Source organism: Mugil cephalus, chromosome 12 (assembly GCF_022458985.1).
Source record: "Mugil cephalus isolate CIBA_MC_2020 chromosome 12, CIBA_Mcephalus_1.1, whole genome shotgun sequence".
Classification (NCBI taxonomy): domain Eukaryota; kingdom Metazoa; phylum Chordata; class Actinopteri; order Mugiliformes; family Mugilidae; genus Mugil; species Mugil cephalus.
Window position 1 is genome coordinate 9,072,051 of NC_061781.1, and position 26,689 is coordinate 9,098,739.

At 42.8% G+C, this 26,689-nt stretch overlaps 1 protein-coding gene across 3 annotated transcripts in view; it reads right to left on the bottom strand.

The window, feature by feature from the left end:
* thsd7ba (thrombospondin, type I, domain containing 7Ba) overlaps positions 1-26,689 on the bottom strand; it is a 164,407-nt gene that overhangs the window by 59,373 nt on the left and 78,345 nt on the right. For all 3 annotated transcript variants that reach the window (XM_047601770.1, XM_047601769.1, XM_047601771.1), the window contains exons 8-12: positions 22,582-22,782; positions 10,169-10,360; positions 7,740-7,971; positions 4,089-4,204; positions 1,622-1,754 (exon numbers count right to left, since the gene is read on the bottom strand). In XM_047601770.1, the coding sequence (XP_047457726.1) occupies positions 1,622-1,754; positions 4,089-4,204; positions 7,740-7,971; positions 10,169-10,360; positions 22,582-22,782 (874 nt within the window). The remainder of the gene's footprint in view (positions 1-1,621; positions 1,755-4,088; positions 4,205-7,739; positions 7,972-10,168; positions 10,361-22,581; positions 22,783-26,689) is intronic.

Here is a 26,689-nt window from a genome sequence, read left to right on the forward strand (position 1 = left end):
CAAGTCGCTGTTATTGTTAAGCTGCTTTAATGTCCTTTCAAGCTGAATGTCGTGTCACATGCGAGTACTCTCTATTGATTTAAAGGGCAGATTGGGACGCAACTAGGGCTTAAATTAGATTGTGGTGCGTATAAAGTCAGACTACAACTCTCAACGGAATTTCTAAGAGCAATTACACTATTCTACACAGGTAGATAGGCTTTAAACAATGGCCTATTTGTCTATGTGTTATGTTTATTGTAACATAAGTGCATTCCATTTTAATTTTATGGTTTGTCTTATTAAAAACAGGGAATGTCATATAGAGGGGAAAAAACACTGTAGGTTAGTAACATCTAAGCTGGAAATCAAAACCTCTTGTATCCTGTGCCTACTACTAGAGGTTGTACCGACTAATCGACTTTGCTGCTGTGCCATGACGCTTTAAGCAGGAAGTGGACTAGTCACTGATCACGTGACAACAACATAGGAGACAGTGGAGGAGCCCAGTGGGTCATTGCACCAAACCAGCGCGTGGAAACACTTCACAGTAGTCAATTAAAAACTTGCAGTAACAGAGAGAAGGAGGCTGCATTTCATTGTCTAAAGTCATTAGACCTTCAGCTGCTATACACAGAAAAGGCTTTTTTTTTTTTTTTTTAATCCCAGCTACGTTATTTTATCTCACAACACACTGTGAAGGAAACTCTATAAAGGATTTATATAGGTTATACATATCTGTAGCGCATTTTATTGATAAGCTCATGTGCTTATGTTCAGTGTTGAGTTGTTTTAGTTGACAGCGTTGTTGTTTTTCTGCAAAGCGAGGGCCACATATTAGAAGTGTCAGACTGACAATGTGTGTGGTGTTGGCGTGGGCTACGCCAACACAGACTTTCCCCACACATTTGCTTAGAGTTTTTTTTTTTTTAATTTTTCCAAATACTTTCTATGAACCATTACTTAACTACAGTTTGAATCTCTGACCCTTCATCTTACGATCATCTAACTCTCAGTCGGTAACCTCAGTATTAGTTGTGACTTCTCAAATTAATAGCAACAACATCTTAACATCTATCTCAACATCTAAACTGATACTTTTGGAACTAATTCTGCCCAGCTGGGAGTTGAATTCTTACAGGCTATACCTCAAACGTTTAAATTATACCCAATCTCCTACACTAACTAACAAATGATATCTCAATATAGCTCTCAACTGCACAATATATTGTGGCCCTTCTATTTGACTTCTCTCTGATATTGCATGAGTATTATTATTATAAATGGTGCGTATGACACTTTGCTAGTGTAGCAACAGTTACCCAGGAGTGGGACTTAGTGAAGGGTCAGTTTACGTGATTGAGCACAATATGCAGCCGTGCATTAGAAACACTGCATTGTAGTATGGCAGAACTTTACCTGCAGGGCTACTTTAACCTTGTACTGCTAAATGTTTGTAAAAAGTTACCTGGATCTTCCAAACTCTCGGCTCAGTTACACATATCAAGTACATCACACCCTTGTGACTCTGGGCATTCAAAAATAGGCCACACTTACACTTTCACCTCGTGCCGCTGCACAGCAGAGAGTTTAAGTTGACTTGGATAAGAAACTAAAGCTGCTGCTTATAAATAGTGCTCACCTATACACTGGACACACTCGGGCCGATTCACACTCCCTCTCTTCGTACAGCGTGTCAGGACATTCTTGACCTCCATTAGCAGACTTCTGAATGATGGTCCTGTACCGAGACTGCGTGGCGGCGGTCGCATTCTCTGTCGAACGTGAAACACAATCTTCACAAAATGGCTGCGCTCGCTGGCAGATTATTTGCAGAGGTGGATTTAAGTGAACAATTTCAAGGAGGAAGAGAACGTGAAACGATACGGAGACAAACTGCCGACATATGTCTGGGAGAGCGGGTAAACGAAGGCTCGATATCACCAGCGCAGCCTCATACGTCAAAGAGACGGCCATAAAACAAGTGGTCTCGAAATTGATCTGATCTTGATTAGCGTGCCCTTGCGGCTGCGATGTCCTCCACTTCACCGCAGTCTGCTTTCGGACACACCACGCTATAATGGCTTCATTTGGCTCATGATCCAAGGCTCATTACACAACACTAATTACTAAACATTGAAAATGGTGCAATTAAGAAAGTGATTACATCATCAGCAGACCCACTGGACTACAGCATATTTACAGAGATGAGAGCCCTGCTCAGTTCTTCTGAAAACAATCACACTCTTTCTGATTTCCAAAACACGACAGCGCACATATCGAAAGTCGTTAAAGATTCATTTTCCCCTTGATGTGTCAGCTCAACGTAATGGACAGTTAACACTATCATTTGCAATTAAATTAAAGGTAATCATTGACTACACTGAATGCAATGTGGGAGGACAAATTTCAAATGGGAACTCGTATTTTCTTCAGTGGCACTGAAGCTAACTGTACCTCACACTATTACCAAACTGAAACCTTTTCTCAAATGGTTTGAAAACACATTATTAGTTGTTTTGTCACTGACTAACTGACAAAGTAGTTTACTGTACATACAAGTGGTTAGAAGGAAGTTCATCTAAATTCATGTTTCTTAGAAGAAATAAAGAGGAACTGTAACTTTTTCGAAGTTCTGTATAATACGACTGTTGTGAGACAAAGGCCTACAGTACATTTTTGAATCTGTAATGTGCACATTCTTGTTCCTGTATTTGACAATGTGATTCATTCTTGATAGATAAACTGTATATTGTCGCAAAACTTTATTGACCAATCTCTCCCGAACAAAACTGTGTATGAAAACAAAATCATTCCAACTTTATGGGCAACAATATCCTGATATCGCCTCAATAAGTGCACTCGTACACTTGCGCAAAACCTGTAAAACAGAGCTGCAAATATTGGTCCCAACACTGCTTTACGGCAACAAAACTTTCATGTGTCATTACCTGTGCAGCCGGGCGGTTGCAATAGTTGGCAGTAATGCATCTACAAACTGGCCGCGAATGGCAGTGTTTTGGCTCAATGTTGCAAATACGCTGGCAGTCAGACGTAATAGTTGGTTATTTTAAACATTCCACCGTAACTTACTAGCACCTGGAAGACATTCACGTGTAGCAAAATAATGTCTACCAAAAGAGTACATGCTAGTGTGCCAGTAGCAGGGGCGGTGCCAGGAATTTTTGGCCCCATGAAAAAAAATAATCAATTTGGGCCCCCATCCCCTCATTGTAAGAGCTGAAGGGTTGGTCCAATTGGTTCATTTGAATTTCAGTTCAGATGGGAAAATCAATGAAATGGACATATCAAGACTTCTTTTACTGTTTCATTTTTGTGTAGAAAACCAAAGTCAACAAAGGGACCATATATGGTAACTTGCCCTGATGTGGTAAAACTAAGTCCAAGAAGTTTATGTATAAGAAATACAAGAAAAACACATAGGAGGCGAAAGTAACAGGTATTTTATACCATTAAATCTTAACTTTTTGAACATTAGAACACGTGTAAGCATGTAAATTATAACAACATTGTTTACAAATGTACAAATATAGATATTAGGCTACTGCTTTGTGGTACTGAATGAAGCAGTTACACTCAGCATTCATGAGGTGGACACTGCAGATCCCATTTGACCTGATACTGTGGTCTTCAGCAGCTGGAAGCTCAACAATTCCCAAACCATTGCAAGCAGAATCACAGGGGTGATTGGTCAATGTTATTTACCTTTTGATTAGAGGATATTTAACTTCTCCTGCCAAAAAGATTTCTTATTTTACTACTTTATTTATATACAGCGCCACTGGCCAATAGCATGTAGCAAGATGCTATAGTCTTTTATTGGGCAAAAGCATGTTTTGAGTCTGAATGTGAGTTCCTAAACTGCTCACTAGTGGACACGTCCATAGAAAGGATTGTTCTAATCAGTTAACAATAAAATGTATGTCCATCAAAGGACAATGGCATCAAAAAATGCAAGCAACCAAGTGGTATCACGCATCTTTACAGAGTGCCCTTTTAAAAGTACCTTTTGCAGAATATCTGGAAAATATACAAAAGGTTGTCAAGCTGTTAGACAAGCATTTCTAAATTAGGATGCAATGAGCTACCTGGAAGGCAGGTTGATGGACAGGCTGTCCACTCACTGAAGGGTGTCACAATGCAGTCCTTCTTGCAGGGAAGCAAACAGGGTCGGACGCTTTCTGGACGAGAAGAATCTGAACACCTAAACACACAGATAAACACAGTGAAATTCCCTTCATCCCCCAAGGCGATGAATGATAAACGTCCTGTGTCTCACTGGTAAGAGGACAGTGAAACAACTGCCGTGTCCTTGACATCGCACATTTCCCAACAGAAAGACATGATTGATAACATGTGCACCTGCCTGCCCGCTCATTGAAAAGGTGGGCAGATAAAGAAATTTACTGTATTGTCACAGATTCAGCGTCTTCCCTTTGGTACAAACGTTGCCCTGAAAAAAAAAAAATAAATAAAAAAATAATTCTTACATTATCCCTTTTTCAGTTTTGAATCCTAGTTATCGTTAAGCTGCAGCAATCAATATCTTTTTTTTCACAATTCAGCAAATCACACATGTGAAGGGTGTTGCTCATCCTGACAAATCACTGAAAACTTCCCCTCAATCTTTTTTTTTTTTTGTGATTTCTAGCACACAATCTCGGTTCTCATCACCTGGGAGCCGCAGGGGAAACAACAACATCCAGGTGTGTGCATTTATCTTCCTATGTGCATGCACGGAGCAGCCGCAGTGGTCTTTTATTGCCACGGAGGAGAGTGAGAGAGGGTGTTAGGAGGAAAATCAATCAAAACCTGGCTGCTAATTAAAGATGAAAAAAGTGAGGACGTGCGCGGCGTTCTCTCCTGTGAAGCCGAAGACACCATTACCAGGTTTTAAAGGGAATCTCACCGACTTTTAGAAATGTACGCACTCTCAAAATAGCGCACGACCATGAATTTCTTCTCCATTTAGGCGCGCGCGTATCTCGTGTAATGTATCAGTAACAACCCCTTGGCTGCGTTGTGTTTCGCGCGCCGCGCAACCTTGAAGCGGTGCGGATTAACGCGGCTATGTAAAATCAAATAAGACGTACGCTTTGATGTCTTCATCAACCAGCAGCCAACAGCCCCTCCTCAACACACAAACACGCAGGCACACACAGACTTCTAAATTTCATTCCCGAAACGAGTGACTTCCTTTGCCCGACAACCAGATCCAGGTCTCACTGGAGACCCAGCATGGAGCCGCATCCTACTGACTGCAGAAAGCCAGCGTGCGCAGGAATGAGATCAAAGTATGCCAAAGCATAAGGAGGCGAGATACATAAAAACCCATCCTTCCCCCTGCTTTATGCCTGATCTTTCTCTCGCCCGTCTTTGCGGGGATGTATGCCAGAGGGCGACGCAAAAGAGCAGCTGGGGGAATATTGTGTGGTTCGTACAGAACGGGGAAATCAGACTAACAGTCAAAGCCGAGCTGTGACATACACATTCAAGGTCTCTGACACATTTTTCCGTTTCTCTTTACAAATGCAGTCAAACGGCCAATTGCTCCCTTTCATAAAGTCAGATAAATGCTTAATTTTTTCATATTAAATGCATCAAGGTGCATATGTTTATTTGAATCTATTGCTTTTTCCGTGTAACAAGTGTTATTGTTGTACACTTATCTTTATGCAAAAGGATTATGTGGTGAAGCCCTTTACAGAAGTTTTACTATTTTTTTTTCTCAACTGGGACAAAACACATTAATCAACATCGAAAATGCTAAATTTCAGTCCCAAGGCAGGTACTTACACAACACAAACCCCACAACTACAAATCACACAATAGACAATTACACAATCAAACACAGGCAGGCGATATCAAAATAAATATTACAACGAAACATTTTGAGCCCCAATTACAAAAAGATCAATGGACCAAGAACCCAGAGAACAGGCAACAGATTAAGAACAGTATTTAGCTTCATAAGTACGATTGATTTATTTATTTTTAACCAGTGTTTGAGATTTTGTTTTTGTTTTTGTTTTTTTACCAGAGCTTAAGTTGCTTGATAAATATTTCATCCTCAATGTGTGACGGGGAGGAGGGAGCAGAAATCCAATTGAAAATCCATCTATAGTTTTCCTGAGGGCTCTGTATTGATACTCAGAATACCCCACTAACCTTTTGTTGAGCCACAGCGCGCTGATGAGATTACTGTACGGCTGATATGCTTAGATGTTCGCTGACTCGAGTGACCCTTCTCAACCAGCACAACATCAATTGTGTTCACAGGGATCTACTCGTCAGATGCAATAACAAGGTCATTTCTGCATCTCAGCGAGAGCTGGAGATAAAACAAGGTTAAAGCAATATAAGCGATAGGATCTGCTTTGATTTGGCCCTTTTTCAATCGAGGAAAATATTATTATTATCATAGCGTCTCACTAATATTCTGATAGGAGATGTGCGAGGTTATCTGCGCTGCCAAATTAAATGCTCGTTAGTCTTGAGCCGCGCAGTTTGGAAGGACGGGAGGAAGACTCATGTTTGGGGGATAAACACTCACTAAATCACTTGTTACTGACATCCAAAATCATTTATGATGAACAGCAACATGCGGACCTTTGTGTTGAAAGCTGTTCCATTAAATGAACCCTCGGCAGTCATATGAATGGCAAAGAGGTGATTGAATTCGCAGCGTACAGTGCAGACGAGATCTGTTGGTGGAGCAGAAATGACAGTTTTCATTAAGGCCTCTGCGGTGGGAGATGGGACGAGCATGAGAAAAAGGGGCCTCTCCATAATCCATTTTATGGCCCTGTCAATAATATATTGAGCTAAAGAAGGGCAAACTTTGTGAATTATTTATAAATCTGTCTTCCTGGTGTGGGCTATAACATCATTACAGTGACAGCACCAGGGCCTTTAGCAGTGTTTGGTATTATATAGCTGAAAGAGGAGTAGATAATGGTGGAGCATAAGCTAAATGAAGCCTAGTTTGCGGGGAGAAAACCCGAAACGCTAAATTTACAGACAAAAAAGCATAAAAAACCGCTCATCGCGAGAAAAACTCTGGGGATTTAATTTCACAGTGCAGCGAACCCTTTGGGTCATCTGCCAGTAAATAAAAGCATACAGTAGCTTAAAGTAAGAAGCTTTTAGGAGAGGGGGGGTGCGTTCTTAAATGATTTTTCTTTAAGAGAAACACCATCACATCGTTCCTTCGAGTCTGTAAAGCTCCTCGGCCGTAATTCACCGCTCGCGTCTCCGAGGGCACGTTTTCTGGTATCTGAACGACGGCAAAGCGGAACTGATACGGAGGAGGAGGAGGAAGAAAAAATGCTGATTAAAAATGCAATTTCTCACAAAATAATCGCAGTTTGCTGCCGTCTGCGTTTGGAGCCGGTAGAGTGTCGTGTTGAAAACTCGCAGCCGCTTAGCACGGAAGCTGAGTTACTAAAGCGACAAAACATATAGAGATTTAGATTTCACGAGAGAAAAAAGCCCGGCGGAGCTTTGTAGAGTTTAAATCTGTAAGAGTGATGCAGCCGGCAAGTAGGCATAACCGGCTCGATGGCAGCCACAGATAAACAGGAAGAGGGAAACGGCTCACTCTTTGAAAAGTTCACAGACGCGTGCGCCTGCCAGTACGGAAGGTATAAACGAGTATCAAATTGATTTGGAGTAACGCAAAAATTGCAATAAACAATGCACGCAGAGATACACAATCAAAACGGGTGGAAAGAACTCACCTCTTATTTATGACAGGACCAGCATTTGTCTTCATGCAGCTGACTTTGCGGATCTGGACTCCGGCGGCGCAGCTGGACGACTCGTTCCAGAGGGCGCTCCCATTAAGATCTAAGGACGTGTCCTCGATACAGGGACCCCACGCCGAGGCCTCCCAGTAGAATATCATGCAGGGGTGATCGTTGCACACTCTCCACTCCTCCAGGGCTGGAGGTGCCGGACATGCCTTCCCTCCTGCGCACCGACACATAGGAGAGTGCGTGAAAGTGTCAAAGAGGAGTGTACAACATTTGAGAATTTTTGACACGCTCATGTAAACGAGTGAAAATCCATCAAGCCATCAAGAAGCGAGCTGGTAAAATCTCCACTGACCCCTCACACCCCGGACACCATCTGTTCAGACTCCTTCCCCTCAGAACAAAAACAGTTTCTTCCCCCCAGGCTGTCGCTCTGATAAACTCACAATAACTCTCATTAAATGTATTTACCACAGTTCAAGTCAATTGTGCATATCCACTTCTATGATTATTTTATTCTGAAAGTCTTACTTATGTTGCACAGTTTTTCTATTTTCTTACGCTTTTATTTTTATGCTTATTTAAGTGCTTTTCTTGTACCACTGAGCAAAGTGACCGGACTCAAATTCCTTGTATGTGCACACACACACTTGGCCAATAAAGCTGATTCTGATTCTGAAAAACTAGTGTCAGTCAAACACAGCAGTGGCATTACGCAGAGTACATGTGATTTGAACAAAAAAATTAAAACCTAAAGTACAGGCTTACAGAGTTTGACAGTTTTTTTTGGTTTCAGGAAGGTCACTGTGACAGGATTCTCTGTGCAATAATAACACAGCTATTCTAGTTCCTGCCCCCTTGTGTCCCAGTGCATTTATTCATTATTTAGACACGTACGTTATAACTCTATACACAGCCTCAGTGGCAGCGCAAGACAGCAGGTAAATATGAGAACACAACCGTCTGCCAGGCCGCATGTATTTTTAAGGATGAAACGTGTTATTGTGATTGCTCAAAAAGATGAAAAACACACAGTCAACAAGTGTGGGTACAGCAGAGGAAATAACATACAAACTGAAATCTGCCCAAAAGACTGGTAAGAATGGTGTGTATATATATATATATATAGGTATCAATGTTTTTCTATGGGAATGGACCCCAGCATGGTTATTGTTTGTGTAACCTGGCAAACACAGCATAAGAAGTCAATAAAAAGTTCAGCGGATCAATCAGAAGGCCAACAAAGAGCCAGTTCTTATCTTTATTTGTCATTATAGTTAATTGTCCAAATGCATATACGGGCAAACAGGCGAACATAAACGCATGTGCACAAACATCACACAAACTCACAGCTCTAAGAGCGGTGCAGAGGACTTGTACTTGTGTGTTTACTAATCAGTGTGGTCCAGTCTAAACGGAGGTGAAGTGAAGAACAGTTGTTGTCGTTGATGAGGGATTACAGGCGGAAACCGTTAAGAGCATGAAACTGAACAATGATCGACTGATCTGCACGGACACGTTTGTGCCACTGTAGCAGAACCAAACATCAGCCCGTCTGCTTTGCATCCCCCTGCTTTTCCATAGTCGACTGTCACACGCCGCTTAAAACACGGAGGGATGTAAACAGCGCTCACACTCACGCGCGCGCTCTCTCTATCTCGCACAGGCACACTCGCTACACCTCTGCCAGCGAGCAGATAGCCAGCTACATGGTAATAAACAATGTAGTTTGGAACCTGGCTTAAGCCTCAAGATTCTTTCATCAGCTGTTATTGCAGATTTGCATTTAGTTACAGGGATTAATGGGCGGCGGTGGGCTGCCAAGACTCCGCCGTCTGACTTCAAAACGCAACAAATGGTGTTCTGCAGAGATACTAGCCGGAGGAGGGGTCCCTGATAATGAATGGTCAATTCAGACATGAAATGACTGGAGATGAAAAATGGTTAAATAAGAATCTAGAGAAGTAAAAGCCAAAATAAACCCACAGTGCTCCTGAAACCGCTCTGATAAAGCCTTCCCCTCAATCAATCTTTGGTTCTTATTTGCTGAGTCTGGTTTAGAGTTGGTCCGGGAGTTCTTCATTTTGATTCCTAGTAATGGTATGTTGTGGTACTCGCTCTATTACAGAAAAACACAAACCTTTCCAAGTTTTTCAAGCAACTGAGCGGTCGTGTTTTCCTACTTTCTGTGATGCTTTCCTTTCTTTTCTAAATTTGGCGCTGGTGAACACTGATGTGTGTTTTATTATCGTACCACCATGTGTATGCAATTAAATAACTCCATAAGTGACAGCTGTAGTAAAATTTCCACCAGCGCCCAATATGACATAAATCAAACTTAATCAACAGAAAAAACCTGAGGTAAAATTCATGCCAGGACCATTAAACGCGTCAAGAAGTGTGGACTGGATTACCTTTCCCCGGGATGGCCAACACGGTGCGAGTGCGGCTCTGTCGGCCCTCGGCAGTTTTGGTGGCGCAGCTGTGTGAGCAGGCGGACCAGGGGGACCAGGAGCCGACCACGCAGTCCGCAGAGCAGGGCACCTCGCAGGACTCTTCAGCGGGCGGCGGGTCGTCCGCACAGTGGTCGGTGGATACGTTCTCCCCTGAAGGGGACGAGATAAGAAAAATGAAATGTAGACGTGAGCCTTGAGGTTTCGAGCTGAGTCGAGAGACCCCTCGTGTCAGATAGAAACACGGCCGTGAGCAAACGGAACCAAAAACCCCGGGCCCAGCTCATGTGAGGAATGCATGAAATTACAAGTTTGCACGAGTCCATAGGAAGTATAAACATTGTCGTAAAACCACGCTATTGGTTTATCAGACTGAAGCAGACAAAAGGGCGGTTGGTGCACACATGAAATGCATCGTTTAAGACATTCTCAACAGCACAAGCTCATATTTTGCAAAACATTTCGCCCACATAGACGAGTGCACCTGCTCCATTGCTTTTTTTTTGTGCATGTGTGTCTCTGGGGGGTGCAGGGCTCGTCCTCTTTTATTCATGCGCCTTCTTGGTAACATCACATGCCCCCATGTTACATTGATGACAGCCAGCTCCGCTCCTCCGCCAGATCCACCAGCACTGCAACTCACTCCACTCCGGCTAACCGCATCATTCAGCTTAAATTATTAATGCCAGCTTACTTCTTCAAACAAAACTGTAATAAATCCAACATGATCAGCATCGGCCCCCGCGTCCCCCAGCTGAAAACCACACAACTTCTGCCGCGCCATCAATAATTTCACTCAGTCTCCCCGTGGACGCGGCCCGCAACCCCTGAGTCGCTTCTGACAGCCACCTTTGAGCGGCACGTCAGTCAAAGCAAACGCGGCTCCATCACTCTCCTTTCCCGCTGCAGAAACTTTACCCAGAGCACATCAAGACTTGACCGGCGCAACAGACGTTTTCTTTGCAATGTGTCTTCTAAACTCCACTCCTCGCTCCCTTGATGACATCACCACAGTCTTCCCAGAAACTTCCCTGACTTCCTGTCCCGCAATGGACGCGTTTTGAAGTTCTCATCAGCCACTGCCTCTAACCAGAACCTCTACCGCCTCACCAATCTCTTCCAGCACCACTTTCCGTAAACCTCCACTCTCTCTGGCGCCTAATTCCTGTCTACACCGCGAGACCAAGTCTTGAGCATGAGTAAACAGAGGATTCTCCACAGCTAGTCCCCTATATCCTCCCTCCCCAAACGCAGCAGGCATTCACCAGCCTACCCACGTTGAGATCCCCACTCAGATATCACCGTTCAGTACTGCTTCATAGTTAATGTTCTGGGTTATGAGGTTCTACTGCACTGTTTTCTGTGACCCTTTTCTTGTTTATTTACACCGCCTTTGAGTACTATGAAGAGCGTTCTGTACTGTTACTATCGGCGTGATCCAAATAACACCAAACAACAAACCGGTTTCCATTCTGATCACACTGCAAGGAAGCGTAAAAGCAGTTTCTGTGGTTGTGCAAAGCAGCAGAATGTGATAATGAGAGCATGTCACCTGTTACAGATATAATTAGACTAAACGGTCTAAGAACAGAGTAAATAATAAATAAACAGCCAGTTAAACTAATTGTCGCAAATCGCAGCATGAAAATCTTTATTTTCTTATTTCCTTTTTAGTTATTTCGGACAGTTATCAATGAATTCTACATACAATTCTTTTTTTTTTTTTTTTTCCCCGTATTGATTTTTCCTGATACTTTCTTCAATTTTACAGTTACACCTAAGTGGGCATCCCGTGCAAGCGGAAAAAAAACATATATCTAACAGATAGACGTTCATTTTGTTTAAAGAAAATTGCACGGTGATCCCATTGGTATTCCGTAGCCGTCCCCCAGCTTTCATCTTGCAGCTATATGATGGAATATGCATCGCTCCCAGTTAACTTCCAGCTACACGGAGCCTTTCCTCTTTACTGCGCTGCTTTCGTTTTTTTTTTTTTTTTTTTTTGTACGCGTAATTAAAAATAACAATAAGGATGAAACTTGTTGATGACTGCAATTTGGAGAAATAAATTCAATTCTGTATTTCTGTTGGACTCTGCCAAGATTTCGCTCTGGTTTTCTCTGAGGTTTCTAAGGATGGAGAGGGAGAGAGAGAGAGATCAATTTCAGGAACAGGGATGCCATGCTGATGTCAAAACAATGCCAGCAGCAGCTGAAGCATTGTTTTCGGATATACACTCAGCAGTATCATTAACTTTGTTGAACTCTGCCACTACATCACGGAATATGGTTTAACAATAATAACCCCCGGGCAGGATTGTCATCAATTTGTCTTTTTTTTTTTTTTCCCCCCCGTCTCCAGGCAAATACCCTTGAAACAGAGGAAGGCAGCAGACCTAGAGAGAGCAAACCTAAGTATCGCCTCATCAGACAGATGTGAGAGATTCCCCTGGGGAGCTTCAAAAACGTTCGCCTACACAGTTAAACCATCACAGATATCCAGTCATCAAAGCAACCGTTGTGTATACAGCGGGGGAAAATAGTCTGCTGGGACTAATGGTGGAGATTCACAGGACAGCGTATGGGAAGCATCATTCCTTTCGTTAGTACAGATGCAAGTGGCCGTGGATGGAGTTCTCCAGCTGAGGACGAAACTATACTCGAGCATTCGCCTCGTGGCGTGGGATTAGGGAGGGAGGGTGGCGACGGCGTTAATGCTGTAAAGCACGCTGAAATTCCACTTGAAACTAAAAGCTAGCTCTTTGAGACCAGGAATTATTATTTTTTTCCATAATCGTATATCTCTAAATGCACCTAAGATAAGACTCGGGGGGGACGGGGGGCTTGAGCACTTGAATGGAAATTGCAGTGATATTTTACATAATTGTTTTGAACTGACAGAAAGATTTTAAACTGTGTGGGAATTCATTGTCGCGGTTCACCGCGGCTCCCGCCGCTGTAATTATTTCAAGTGCGCATGTTTCGTGCAGCACGAACATGAGATGAAGCGGGGTGTGCACTGTACCCCGCCTCACCGAGGCCACCGTTACAGCGGGACGGACTCTGAGACCTGTGATGTGAAAATGGGCGATGAGATACAGCGAGACCATGTCTGAAAACTTTAGATAGAAAATGCAAAGTATAAAATTTCATCTAAAGTTAAGGACACCTATATGACTTTTTTTTTTTTTTTCTAAAGGAAATTGCAGGAGAACACCAGTTTTCCATTCCCACCAATTATTCCTCACATGGACTAGACTTCCATGAATCCACTGTTTTTCATCTCTACTGCACAAACAACAAACTAAATCACGAATGGTCGGGACAAATACTCCGTTCTGACTGACCTGATTCATTAGTTTCTGCCAAGGGAGACCTATGAAACTGTCTGTTGACCTTTTTAAATTATTGCAACGGCTCATCACGGGTGTAAAGTGGGCAGTGGCCGTAGTAATAAAGACCAGGCCGAAGCCACGGTTTGCAATTTAGTGCAGCGCGTTCGCTAACAAACATCAGCCGCAGTAAAACTGCCTGGCACTGGCATCAGCTGACGTCTCTCTAACCCTGCATTTGAACACAGAAGAAGAATCTAATATTTCACAAGCTCAGATTTCTTCTTAGTGTTGTGAAACTAGGAAGCTGAAGTATCGATGTACTTAAACGTGATGGCAGCAAGCAGTGCCGTCTAATTAGTTATATATATATATACATACATATAAAAAATTTTCATTGCTTACTGCAACGTGTTTTTTAGCTTCTCATAACAGTCAATCATAATTGGTGTATTGCTACCAAAGGTGGATTTTGAGTAAAATTAGTAATTAATCCATAGATGTTCCTCTTGAAAATCACGAAGGGCTGACGAACGTTAGCAGACCAAAGTAAGAGAAGACTCAGAAAGCTGCCTAACGTCAAAACTTGCCTACGTGTGCGTGAATGCACATGTATGGGATCTGCAAATAGATGGCTGCCCTAGAGGTCCTTTTGCATTATTAATACAGGGATCTATGGCTGGGGCTCTTACTCAGATATAATATCACTGACTTCTGCATGCAATTTCAACATGATTTCTATTCTGCTCGCCCACCCGCCAATTAATCTTCTTCATGGTTACGATTCTGGCAGCAAAAAAATAAATAACTAAAAAAAAAAAAAAGTTCTCGCCACTGCTTAAAAGTTAATAGTCGCGCCTACTCTGCGTAGGGAGCTTTTGAGGAAAAAGTAGCACTGTAAATCAGACAAAATCACTGTGAACATCAAAGTGGGCCTAGGCAGCCGGGTCAGTTAATTTCTGGGGCTTCTGCCCGTCAAACACGTAATGGCGGAAACTCATAATCGCGTTCGCACAGGCCCGGCTGTTTTCCCGAGTGCACCGTCACCTGAACCCTGCCGACCAGTCACTTGAGCTGAGATAATCACGCTGAACGGAAACCACACCGGGCTGGGTTATTGTTGCAGGGTTCAGAAATGTCTGCGGGTTTGGGGAGGTTAATCAGCAAGCACTCGCGAAAGGGTTTAAATCTCCGACACCAGCTGTCAGTCACAGGCCCGTCCAGTGTGATTGAGTCAGCCTGCCCCCGTGGTCAGTAGCTGGTTTGAGAAATGGGACTGACTTCTGCGGTGTGAGCGGTCACTGTGCAGGAAGAGGGAGCTGAGAGAGATGTCAAAACAGCTTCAGGAAGCCTCGGGCAAAAAACAAGTGGGTTAAGCTAACATATCGCTTTCCGCGGTTAGTTTACAGCCCGACACATAACTGCAGAATGCAGTATGTAAGCCAAAGTGCTAACTGATGCAGCTACATTGACACTGTCATGATTATTTTACACTCAAACGTGGAGATAGTTTTTATTTATTAAAAACACATTTCGAGTTCAGGAGATAAGACTTTATATTCGGCAAACAGGACCACTCGACGTACTTGAAATTACGAGAAGGAAGTAAAGCCCAATTTAAATCTTGAGAAGAATGGAATAATTAGAGCTATGGCAAGAAATATGGAGTAAAAATAAATAAATGATTCCAGTCAATATATGGTTGAGTATAAGGGTGAACACAGCAATCTACAACATCATCACGTATTTGGAGAGTACTGTTGGAATAACTTAATATGTCTTTTTGGCACCCTCAAAATTAGGAGCAAATTTATGTCACGCCATGTTGGAGACAACTTCTGGCTCCGACTTCATTTAATTATTCTAAAAATCCTGGGATATAAAATACCCAAGGACTGTATTTGGCAGCGTGATTGGAAATATTGTCTTAAGAGAAGATAAATATCTGTTGAAAATTTTGTTAGCAGCTTGTAATAAAAGCAATCACGAATACAGGCTACAACCCAACCCAAGATGAATTGCTGAAGCCGGCGAGTGAAATATACGTTGTGGAGCAGCTGACCCGTAAGATAAGAACACAAGAGGAGCAATGTCAAGGGAAACGGGGAAAATTGGATAGCGACGACTGAAATAATGATATTCTGTAGTAACTGGATTCTTTTAGTGTTTTATGTGTGATAATGCACTAAAAAAATTTGAGTAAATAAATAAATAAATAATATTGAAAGAGAAGAAGCAATGACAGCCAGAAAAAGACTGTACAGTTTATATCCAGCCATTAAACATTCACAGTGGCGGTGGAAGGGCGACCGTTCAAACATCAAAACCATGTTTCTGGTTGGTGCAGATCAGACCTGCGCAGCATAAAGAGGGAATTTTAGACGACTGGTCCTCACAGACAGGCTGAGGGTGTCTGATGTGAACGACTCATTCCACATTATCCCGGCGTTAAAGTCTGGCTTCTCTTTGTGGCAGACTTTCTTCGGTGCTCAGCGTAGGGTCAAACCCTTGTTTCATCGGTTCGCGAAACTTTTTGACAGCGCCGTGGCTTTTGTGGAGAGTTGAGGTGCTCTTCAGGAAACTTCAGGCACACGCTGACAAAACTGCAGCTGCTTCCTTTTTTTCACCGTGCAATTACGAATCGTGATATGTGCACGAAAGGCTCATGAACCAAGTCCTCTGATCCATGTTTACCACTCGGAGCACTCTGCATTGTGCCTTTGGAGTCATCTTAGTAATTTTCTCTCATGGAGAGAACAGCAAAAGGAACACATAAAAGAACTACCGACAACAAAGGACCAACTAAGGCGTCACCTCACATTTCCAGTGCCACTGGCCAGCAGGCGCATACATGCTGAGGCTGCACAAAAGGCCGAAAAACTGGAAGAGCTGCCACCAGCCTGGAGACGAGGGGAGATCCTCAATGTATGTTCTTGCCTGTACTTGTGTTCTTGTCCAATTAAAACGTCAGCAGTCGCTGCCCAAGTACTGATCCAAATCAAAGCATAGAGCATCTGACCAGGCACAATCCGAACCCTCGGATGTGTTCCCGCCCCGTCCGATTCGTCAAGGATCAAGGAGGAAACTTTGAGGTTTCCCCGGATGCCTCTTTTGCAGGAGTCATCAAGTACACTAGTGTTCCATATTACCAAATGAACAAACGTTGTCCAACTTGTCCAAAATACCAAGTCCTCAAGTGTGAAGTTGGCACTTGCTATTGATAAATACCCTCGGAAGCAGGAACTCAAAGACACTTCACAGACAAAATAAAAACAGAAGAACACGGTGAATGAAACGCCGAGAATAATGAGTAGGAAGCAGCAATAATGAAGGTGAAACAGTTAAATGCTGAAAGCAATATTAAAAAGATGAGTTTTTAAGAGGGATTCAAATGCGTTGGAGTCATTGTCTGATGGGGTGATGGGTAATGGTGGTGAGTCCCAAAGCTTTGGGGCTTGGCGCTCTGATCCCCCCCAGGTTTGGTGCTTGGTTTTGGGTGAGGCGGAGGAGGGCAGGAGGGGGCGTGGGGCTGAAGCAGATCTGTGAGTTAGGGAGGGGCCCGGTGACGGAGAGCATTGTGGGTGAGGAGGAGGACCTTGAAAGTTATTCTGTGTGAGAGTATTTGCGTATTTTCATGTTACGATGAAATAAACATGTAAAAGGAACGGAGCCTTCTCTATGCCCCTCTCCGTGAATTTGGCCATTCAGTTTGCTTCCAGTTCCGCTCTGGCGCGCTGGTTATCTAAATGAACAACCAACCAGAGGGATCCGTCTCTGCAACGCGCTCTGCCACCGATTCAACACCGATGACAACTGTCCAAGCGGCGCGGGACTCACTGGAGACGCTCACCGCCGGCAGAACAACCGGGGCCCTTATAGAGGAGCTGTTGTCAGTGAACTAATGAATTTCTTTGAGCGATTGCTCCGTTGTCCTTTCCAGCTTCGTGAAAAACAATGATTCTTTATTGTTCCTGAGATTGCTTTTTTGTGAGGCACGTTTCATCAGCAGATGATTCTTGCAAACAGCTGAAAAGGCCTGCGCGCGCTTATTGTAAGTCAAAGCAGGTCCAGCCCACACCTCTAATCTAGTTTCATTGATTGGCTCCTCCTGACTCCAATTAGTGTTTGTTGATGTTATTAGCGAGTTTGCATACATTTGCCAACCTACACAGTGTATCTGTTTGGAGTCAATCTGTACAATAACAACACAGTGACCTGTGTTTTACCTCTAAAGTTTAAAGGTTTTTAATAGTTTGAACCAGCTGTTATATGCTAACGCAGATAGAAATCTTAACAAGGCCCTGACTCTTATATTCTTAATGTTACATTTAATTAAAAAAAAAGTGTATTATTACACTCTAGGAAATACAGTGCACTAATTATACAGGAGCTGATGCAGGAATTAATGTGTAAAAACTTATGATGTACATTATTATATTACACTGAATTTCCAAAGGAGTGTACGGGGACACATTAGCGCGTGCAGCCACTAAGGCCTTCTGTGCATTGCGAGTGTCTTGTCTATACAACCCAGAGTGGACCAGATGGTAGACGACAGATGAGGAGAAGGATTAACAGGAGAGAAGTCGATGTGTGTTCAGACTGTGCAACGCATCTGACTGATGAACTTACTTCATAAAAGTAACAGTGTTTTTCCCCACAGGTAATTCTCCGGCTCATTCTGACTGAGCTTCAAAATGTCCTTGAACACCCCCGTGCCACTCAATTCCATTTCATCCATACCTGAGTGGTTTTGGGAATTACCGCATATACTGTATTTGCCGAGCGACTCAACCTGGCCTTTATATGATAGAGGGTGTTTTTGATTGCTTGAGCAGCCAAATATAATCATTTAAATCTCAGATAAAGTTTACTGGCAAAGTGTTATACCTCTCCGTGGGTTTTCCCCATAAAACTCCTCATCCGTCTTCGGGCTGGGAATGCGGAGTTGTTTTGTGCTGGGAAATTGGAAACAATACGCTCACTCGTTCAGGGAGAAAAATGGAAATAGAGAAATATGGAAACAAATATGGCAGCTCTTCGGGGCTCCTGTAATTTCGTCGAGGTTCAGAATAGATGGTAGACGGCAGATGCCGGTTCAAACATTTACTTTCTTTTTCTAATTAAGGAAAAATACATTAAGATCACTGATAATTATCTTTGTAGCTTAAGGTTAGCTTTTTTTCTGATATCTCCTATATATCATTTGCCACATTAAGAGAGAGTACACACGGGAAATCTTAATAAGCTTTATTAGCTCCATTCGACTCAATATTGGGAAAAACTGAACCAGACAAAAAATGGTCCAAGAATTATGTATTGTAAGAAGACTCTTTAATAGTTGACTGCCAGCCAAGAAACTTAATTGGCCTTTTCATAGGCCAATGAAGCATCTATTTCTTTTTTTTTTCTTCATGTGTTTAATTTAATTAGAAAACATTTAAAAACTTTAAATAACACAACTGTAAGAATTCACCACATTGTAAAATATTTTAAGCCAAGACAAGTCCCTGCTGTAAAGGCAGGCTCATTAAATATAGATGTGCTTTATTTGAATACCCATATAAGAGACTTATAAAAATGTTTTATAACGACGACGGGGAAAAAAAAAAAAAAAAAAAAGCTTCTGCCTGAAATTACACTAAGACTAGATGAGAGCATCGGCGTGGAATGACAGAGTGACTTGGTGAGTTTCTACCGATTACAAATGTCTTTTATAAAACAGAGGCATCTGTGGTGTGTGCAAGGCCAGATGATAGACTTTCTACAGTATCTATAAATATCTCTGGGAAAAAAAACACTGTTTAAATTCGGCACTGAGTTTGTACACAAAGGCAGCCAGGCCAGCAAATGTATAAGTATGGTTACAATGTGAGCCACCACTGTAGCAAAGTATGTATGCGCATCCACAAATGTGACAGCTGGTTACTATTTATGACAGCATATCGGATTATCATAAACAACCCTTTCATCTCTGCTGATGTGTCAATCCCACCTGTCCGTCCACTCCATCCTCTATCCCTGTCTCAGCCTGTCAGGGCACAGATGATTGAAACCGAGGCGGCAGCGGCACACTGTATGTGCGCAGGTATTCTCCAGTCGCTCTAAGCTTTCTTTCTGCAACAGCTCCAGACTCCTGCTGCTCTTTCCACACAGCTGTGGAAGTAAACTCTAAAAAGTGACTGTAAAAAACTGTATTGCTACATTAAATCTGCAGCTGAGAAGATGCAAAGGACATTCATTAACCGAAATTTGGGTAAAAAGCTACACGCGCCGATCAGGCATAACATTATGATAATGCAGGTCTCCCTTGTGCCTCCGAAACAGTTATTTCAGAGTTTCACAGCAGAACATAATACTATCTAGATGGTCAATGTTACTTACTTCTCCTGTCGGTTGTTTTAATATTATGGCTGATCTGTGTATATAATGTTGAGTTTGTGAAAAATGAATTGGCATTGAGTTCACTTACTTTTTTTTTGCATTTTCCTCATTCACTCAGAGGGAGATATGATCTAAGATGAGGACGCATCAAGTCGCTTTAAAATCTAGTTTCAACAGAAACTAGTTATGTAAGAACATCGTGAGGATTATTTTGTGTTTCGAGGATCCTCTAGGGATAGAACTAATGGAGGTTCCTGAATAAACCCTGACATTTAGGAACTTAAATTCAATTAGTCCAGTGAGTGTGAATTTTATTTTTCTAGGAGAGGCGCATGCCTTTCTTTGCAGCACGCGCAGTGTCCATCATCCTCACTTGTGTAACGGCTGAAAAGGAAAGCTTGAATGTGTTGAATGTGAATGCATAGACATACTGGCAATTAGCAGCTCCTTTCTCCAAGGTCTACTAAATTTATATGTCAAGCACAACAGCGAGGCAGCTAAATGCGAACGCCCTCTGGAGAGAAACCTGACCATGATCAAAGGAGGTCACCGGAGTTCCTGGAGAAAAAAATAATAATAACAGCAGAACGTATCCCGGCTATATAATTATGTGTTTTTCCATCTGTTTCCACCATTAATTTAATTTAAAAAAATAGTTCGTTTTTGCAGTATTACTCTGTGTGGGTTTTGTCAGGTATAATGAGCAGACAGATGGTGCATTTTATTTGAATAAAGAGAATTTCGACTATCATCACTGTCAAATACTTGGCAAGAGGCTCACCATTCTGCCAGGCACATTTCCTCAGTCATTGTTCAATTTTATAAGCGCTTTTATGGAAAAAAATAATAATTTCTAAAATATAAGAAATGCTTTATACAATAGATCTTTTTTTCATACTCTACAGTTTAGTTAAGCTCATGGATGTAAAAATATATACGGGCGTCAATTGGCGATCTGAAAATTGGGAAAAAGCCAGATGGCCCTGCGAACGTTGTGCGCTTCAAGGTCACCACTAAAGTGGGGGAGGGTCTTTTAAACCTGTTAGTGTCACCCCACTTACAGTATCTTGGAACAGCTCATCTGACCGGGCTGCAAGGCAAGCGGCGCTGTCCATGGTTCTGAAAACATGGCACAGCTGCCAACTTCATATCCACAGCTTAGCTCATATAAATAGCCTGATATTGTGGTGCACATTTAGGGAAAAACGAGGCCAGTCCACGCAAACAAACTGCCAGAGCTGACTTTTGTTCCCAGTCTGATCTAACCTGGAACCAGAACAAGTTCCCTGCCCACACGTTTATGATGATGGATCTGGAACTGATTACGTGCCAGCAAAGATCCGCCAGGTCGGTCAAATTGTTTGGGTGGGGGACTTCATGTGGTGGTGGACAGAAGAGTGACAGCAACATAGTGGCGCATGTCATGTGAGCGCCACAGAGTTGAATTAGTTCACAGCAAAATGACCATGATTGATACTAACTGTTGAAGAAACTGATAATGAAGTGGTGTCTTACCAGCCTTGTATTATAATAGGAATTCAGTCCAGCTACACCAGGATGACTCTAAATGTGATATTTTTTTCACTTCAGCTCTTTCAAATATATAAATCATTGTGGTATGCTTACTAAGGCTTGTGCTATGTTTTTGTCTACTGTGTGAAAAAAATAGAAAAACTACTCACTGGAGAAGTTTGCATAACTTAACCAGTTGACCCTGACGCCGCCACGGATGTGTGTAAAAACAACCCAACATGCTCGAATCCGATAAGGTAATTAATGGAGCACCATCGTCAAACTTGTCAGCGTTCACTAACAATAAATTCACGGCAGATAATTTCATTACCCTTTTTCCTCAAACCCACCAAAGCTCCCCCATTCTTTGCTGGCCTGTCAAAACTCATTACAGTCTCGTGTTGGCTAATGTATTTGGACCATCCACTGCCTTTCTGATAAACACACACATGATCCATTGTGACAGAATAATAAAACAGGGATGAAAAAGGGGTGCAATTAGGTTTATAATCTATGGAGATGAGCAATTAAAGCCTGGTAGGAAGCTGTAAGTCTGACTTTTAATCAGGCCAATGTTTTCTATGCCCATAAACTCCACGATGGTCCCTAATGAATAATGCATGCTCCGTTAACGCTGATGCTCCCATCACCTGACATAATGATATGGCTGAGCACAATGGATCACATTATACCTGGTGGTTTATGCATCACAATGCAGTTGATAACTCCACAACACTGCTACGTTTACAATAACAGAGTTTAGAGCTTGTTGTATCTCTGGTTATATAGCAACAAATCATATTTATGGTTAAGTGCAGAAGTTTAAAGTCAGTAACATTTTAAAGAAACAAAATCTATGACAAATAGTCACGACTGTCACGTCAAGGTTTGTGTTAATGATCAATTAAAGAAGAAACACAGGAAAAGAACTAGCTTGCCAGGCTACCGGTATCTCTAAATCTTGCTAATCGACACATTACAATACATTTTTGTTCAATATGTATAAATCTTAATGTAAAGGGGACGGATAATGGGATATATATTCTCTAATGAACATAGGTTAGTATATTTCTCATATGCTAAACTTTAACATATGTAAGTATTAGTGTTTAAATTGACTTGAACTCGTGTTTTTTTGGCAAATTACCTTTAGCGCTGACGCAGGTCACATTCTGGAGTGCAGTTCCAGGGCCGCAGGAGCTTTTAGTGGGGATGCATCTTCCCTCTTGTTGCACCTGCCACAGGTAACAGAGAGGATCCTCGCAGGGGATGAACTCCGTCAGATGAGGGCAAGTCCCCAAAGAGCTGTCGGACTCCCACAACACTTCCCTCCTCCTCTGTCTGAAACCTGACGGGGAGCAGGCGGAGAGAAGGAGGGCACAGGAAAGCTTGTCAGAGAGGCCGGTGTTTCATTTTTACCACTCAGATAACATGCTGTGCGATCTTTAGAGGACATTATCTCTGCGAGCAGCCGTTTAGGTCCTTACTTAACTGCGTCTCCTGCTAAAAGCCAGGCCGCCTCAACTAACAATGTTAGTTTGGTGCAGTTGTCATTTATCAAAGATCAAAAACCAGTGAATTAGATATATTGTAAGTTAGGAACAAGTTTATTTATTAGGATCAGTTTCCACACCAGGTGCTCTCCACAGTGTGCAGTATGTAGCTGACTGATATCCCATCTAAATAATATACATCTTGTAGAAACCAGAGGAGGGAACAGTTTTGAGATTTGGGAAGTCCTAATACCCGATACACGGCACTCCAACCGCACCCAGTATCATTTTATGGTTAGGTACTACACTTATATTCTAGCCTGGAGGACAGATCAGCTTCCGTGCGTACACATTTTTGTGGTGGAAATTTGGTTTCCTGGAACCACACAATTGTGGGGGTGGGCTTTATGGGGTGATAGACCAAAGAGTAACAGCGGCTTAGTTATCCACCTCATCTGAGCACTGGTAGTAGGAGTGTACAAATGGGGCGCTAGCAGACTCATATACTGATAAGAACTGCGTCTGACTATACGTGACCGGTGTTGGCTGGGCAAGTATGTGGCGGTGATGCATGTCTAAGCTAGTCTGCCAACTGACAATGAACCCCAACAAAAAAAAAAAAAGAAAAATGTAGGTGGTGGCAGGCTGGTTACAAAGCTGTTCACAAAGGTCTTTTGGCTCTGATGAGTGCTGCTAGTGCCAGTCCTGCCGAGAAGACTTTCAGATGCAGCTCGACCAGTCAATAAAAAGACTCCAGGAAGACGTAGCGATCTGCTGAAATAGAGAGTACTACTACTACTACTACTACACTCAAGGCTACCTGAGCTACAGCAAAGGTAAAAAAAAAAATACTGTGCTGACACAAAGAAAACTGCATAGTAGATGTGCTCAACCTCAGGTAATTTTAGGTACTAATTAATGGTGAGTACCCAAGTGTAAGTACTTGTGCTGTGTCTGACAATAACAACTAGTCATATCAGGTCATCCCCGTGAAGGATCTTATTTTCAATTTGGTAATGCCGGTAACTCCCATGTGTAACAGCAGGTTTCGCTGGAGCACATGAGCTGTACCATTAGAGCGACACACCAACACGTCTATTTGCAACTAAAAAAAAAAACTGTTGCTCCTCGCTGCCAGCAGACGCTGCTCACTGCATTACAGCGCAAGACTGCATCCCATTTCCAGGTGGAGATAATGACAGAAATGGCACCGCAAAGGAGAAGATTTCCAAAAAAAAAGTGGAAAAGTGTGACTGACTGAGGTTAAGTATATAGCCACATAGTTTTCACAACAGCACCTGTCTTTCCAATTACCGAGTCTCACTTTCTTTCCACTGCAGCTGCTGTTTCTGTTACTAGTATGAGGTCCTCTCCCTGGGCTGAACCGACTCCACGGTGGGACCGCGGCAATAAAATGAAGCAAAAATACTGAAATCCCCCTGTTGGTTCCTTTCCAAACGATCTCAGCTACTTGACACCATATTTCTCTTTGTATTGTGTGACTAAATATCAACCAGTTCTGTTATTAGGATCTATAGTTTTGAACGCTTTTATTTAGATGTGAAGTAGAAATGATCCTAATGAAATTATGACCTTGCTTCGTGCTGAAAATGGATGACAGAAATATTTGTGCCTGGAGAAAAATCTGTCAAAATATGCAGTCTGAAGTTTTAAGGTGAGGTGAAATCCTGCCTCCAGTGTGTGTCAGTCGTGAAGCTTCTCAGCTTCCCGCTGGCAGGCGATGAGAGAGAGGTGCGGCAGTTAGCCTAAAACTGTTTCAGGATGTCACATGGTCTGAGATGGCAGGTCAACTGAATCTGCTGCACATCGCTGTCAGGGGAAGTTGCTGCATATTCTTCATTGTAACAGAATAAGAAGCGATGCAGCCGTACCTGTTTTCATTAATTTCCTTCAAGTGCAGCTCCGAGAGTAAACACAATCAAGGAAAACGCAGAGGGGATTACTATAACATGTCAACAAAGTCACTGTTTGCTACACTCCAGACTAAGAGAAGTACACTTTTTCCAGTTACGTATAAGACAAAAAAGGTGGAAAACAGCTTGATGTTACCAGTTCAACACAAAATCTGGTAGTAATATGGTTGTTCTCAAAACTCTCAAAGATGTTTCACTAGACTAGCACTTTGAACAATCTATGAGAGACACACTGGTCATCCACAACATTAAAACCACTGACAGGAGAAGTGAATAACATCGACCGTCTTGTGACATGTCAGTGTTCTGCTGGGAAACTTTTGGCCCTGACCAGACACCCTCACCTCATAGCAGTGACACTCCTTGATGTCAGCAGCCATCCCCAGCAGGATGCAGCCTGACACAGACACACACAAACACGCTTTAGGAATAACATTCACGATATCCCAAACAGATCCAGTATCTGTGGGATTGCACTGGAACAAGCTTGAACCACAGGTCCCTCCCCTCAACCCACAGGACCCAAAGGCCCCCACTAACAACATCCTGTTTCCAGACACCACGGGACACCCTCAGAAGGGTCCACGTCCATTCTCTGACGAGTTACAACTGTTTGGAGGCACAAGGGAGACCTCAACAAAATTTGGAAGGTGGTCATAATGTTATGCCTGATCAGTGTAAATAGGCTGGATGTATCATGCATCATAATCAGACAACAGCCCCGTATTTTGTTTTATTTCCCCGCCGTAAACCGCTGATTACCTTGAAGCTGATATTTATTTTGCCAAGAAAACACCCTCGCTGTTCAGACATCGCACGCTCTAATCTATAGCATCTATCGACGGCTGAGCTCGTCCAACTCCCAGATGACACCGAAAATTTTTCTCGCAGATAAAAACTTTGAAGGATGAAAACGCCGCTTCTAAGCTTTCGCACTTCCAGGTAAATGACCGTGACACCCGAGCAGCGGCAGCTTTTCCTCTTCGAGTCATTTTACAGGAGCTCTGGCACAGTGCGGAAAGGTCCCACATTCTCCCTCTGCCCAGGTGAACCTGCCTCACCCCTGGACATCCACTCTGCAAATTACATCCCTCAACCATCTATTGGCGCGAGGCACCAGTTCAGGAGCCTGATCTGAGCAGCGCTGCCCCAGTACAGAGCAGAGTGAAGAGATTGTAGATCGATTGCAGCATCGCCCAGAGCACTTACTGCTACTCACATCAAACCACAAAAAACAATTTGGCTGGGCATGCCCCCATGGATATTAATAATTGAAAGACTTCTTGGTCATACCAGGTTTATTTCGGAGAAACAATAGCCAACCTGTGATTTTTAGCACAAAGTTTTATAGAGAGACACCTGTCTGCAGCTCTGTGACAACACTAAAATTCTATCCGCTAACCTCCCATGGTCAATTCATTTTCCCCACATAGCAGCAAAATGTGATCGGCCAAGATGGCATGAGAGAAAAAAAAAAAAAACGTGAAAAGCACATAAAGCCACGACGAGGCAATTTAAATTTGTAATTTTCAGGAAAAGCAAAGCCGAGGCCCCGTAAGCATCTCGACTGGTTGGCTCCTCCACCTGAAAACCGGGATCCCGCGGGCCTTTCCCTTAGAGACGGATCACGGTTTATTTCTGGTGTTGTGAAACATAAAGGCTAAGTGCACATTCAGTGGGAGCGAGAAATTCTGTGCAGCTCAAGGGCTACGGGCAAACAACTTGGCCATAACAAGGCCCTGCTACTCAATAGCTGTTCATTGCATTGCAGGCTACAGAGCACACGGCAAGTGATTTTTGTATTGGTTTTATTCTCTGCCTGCTCCGC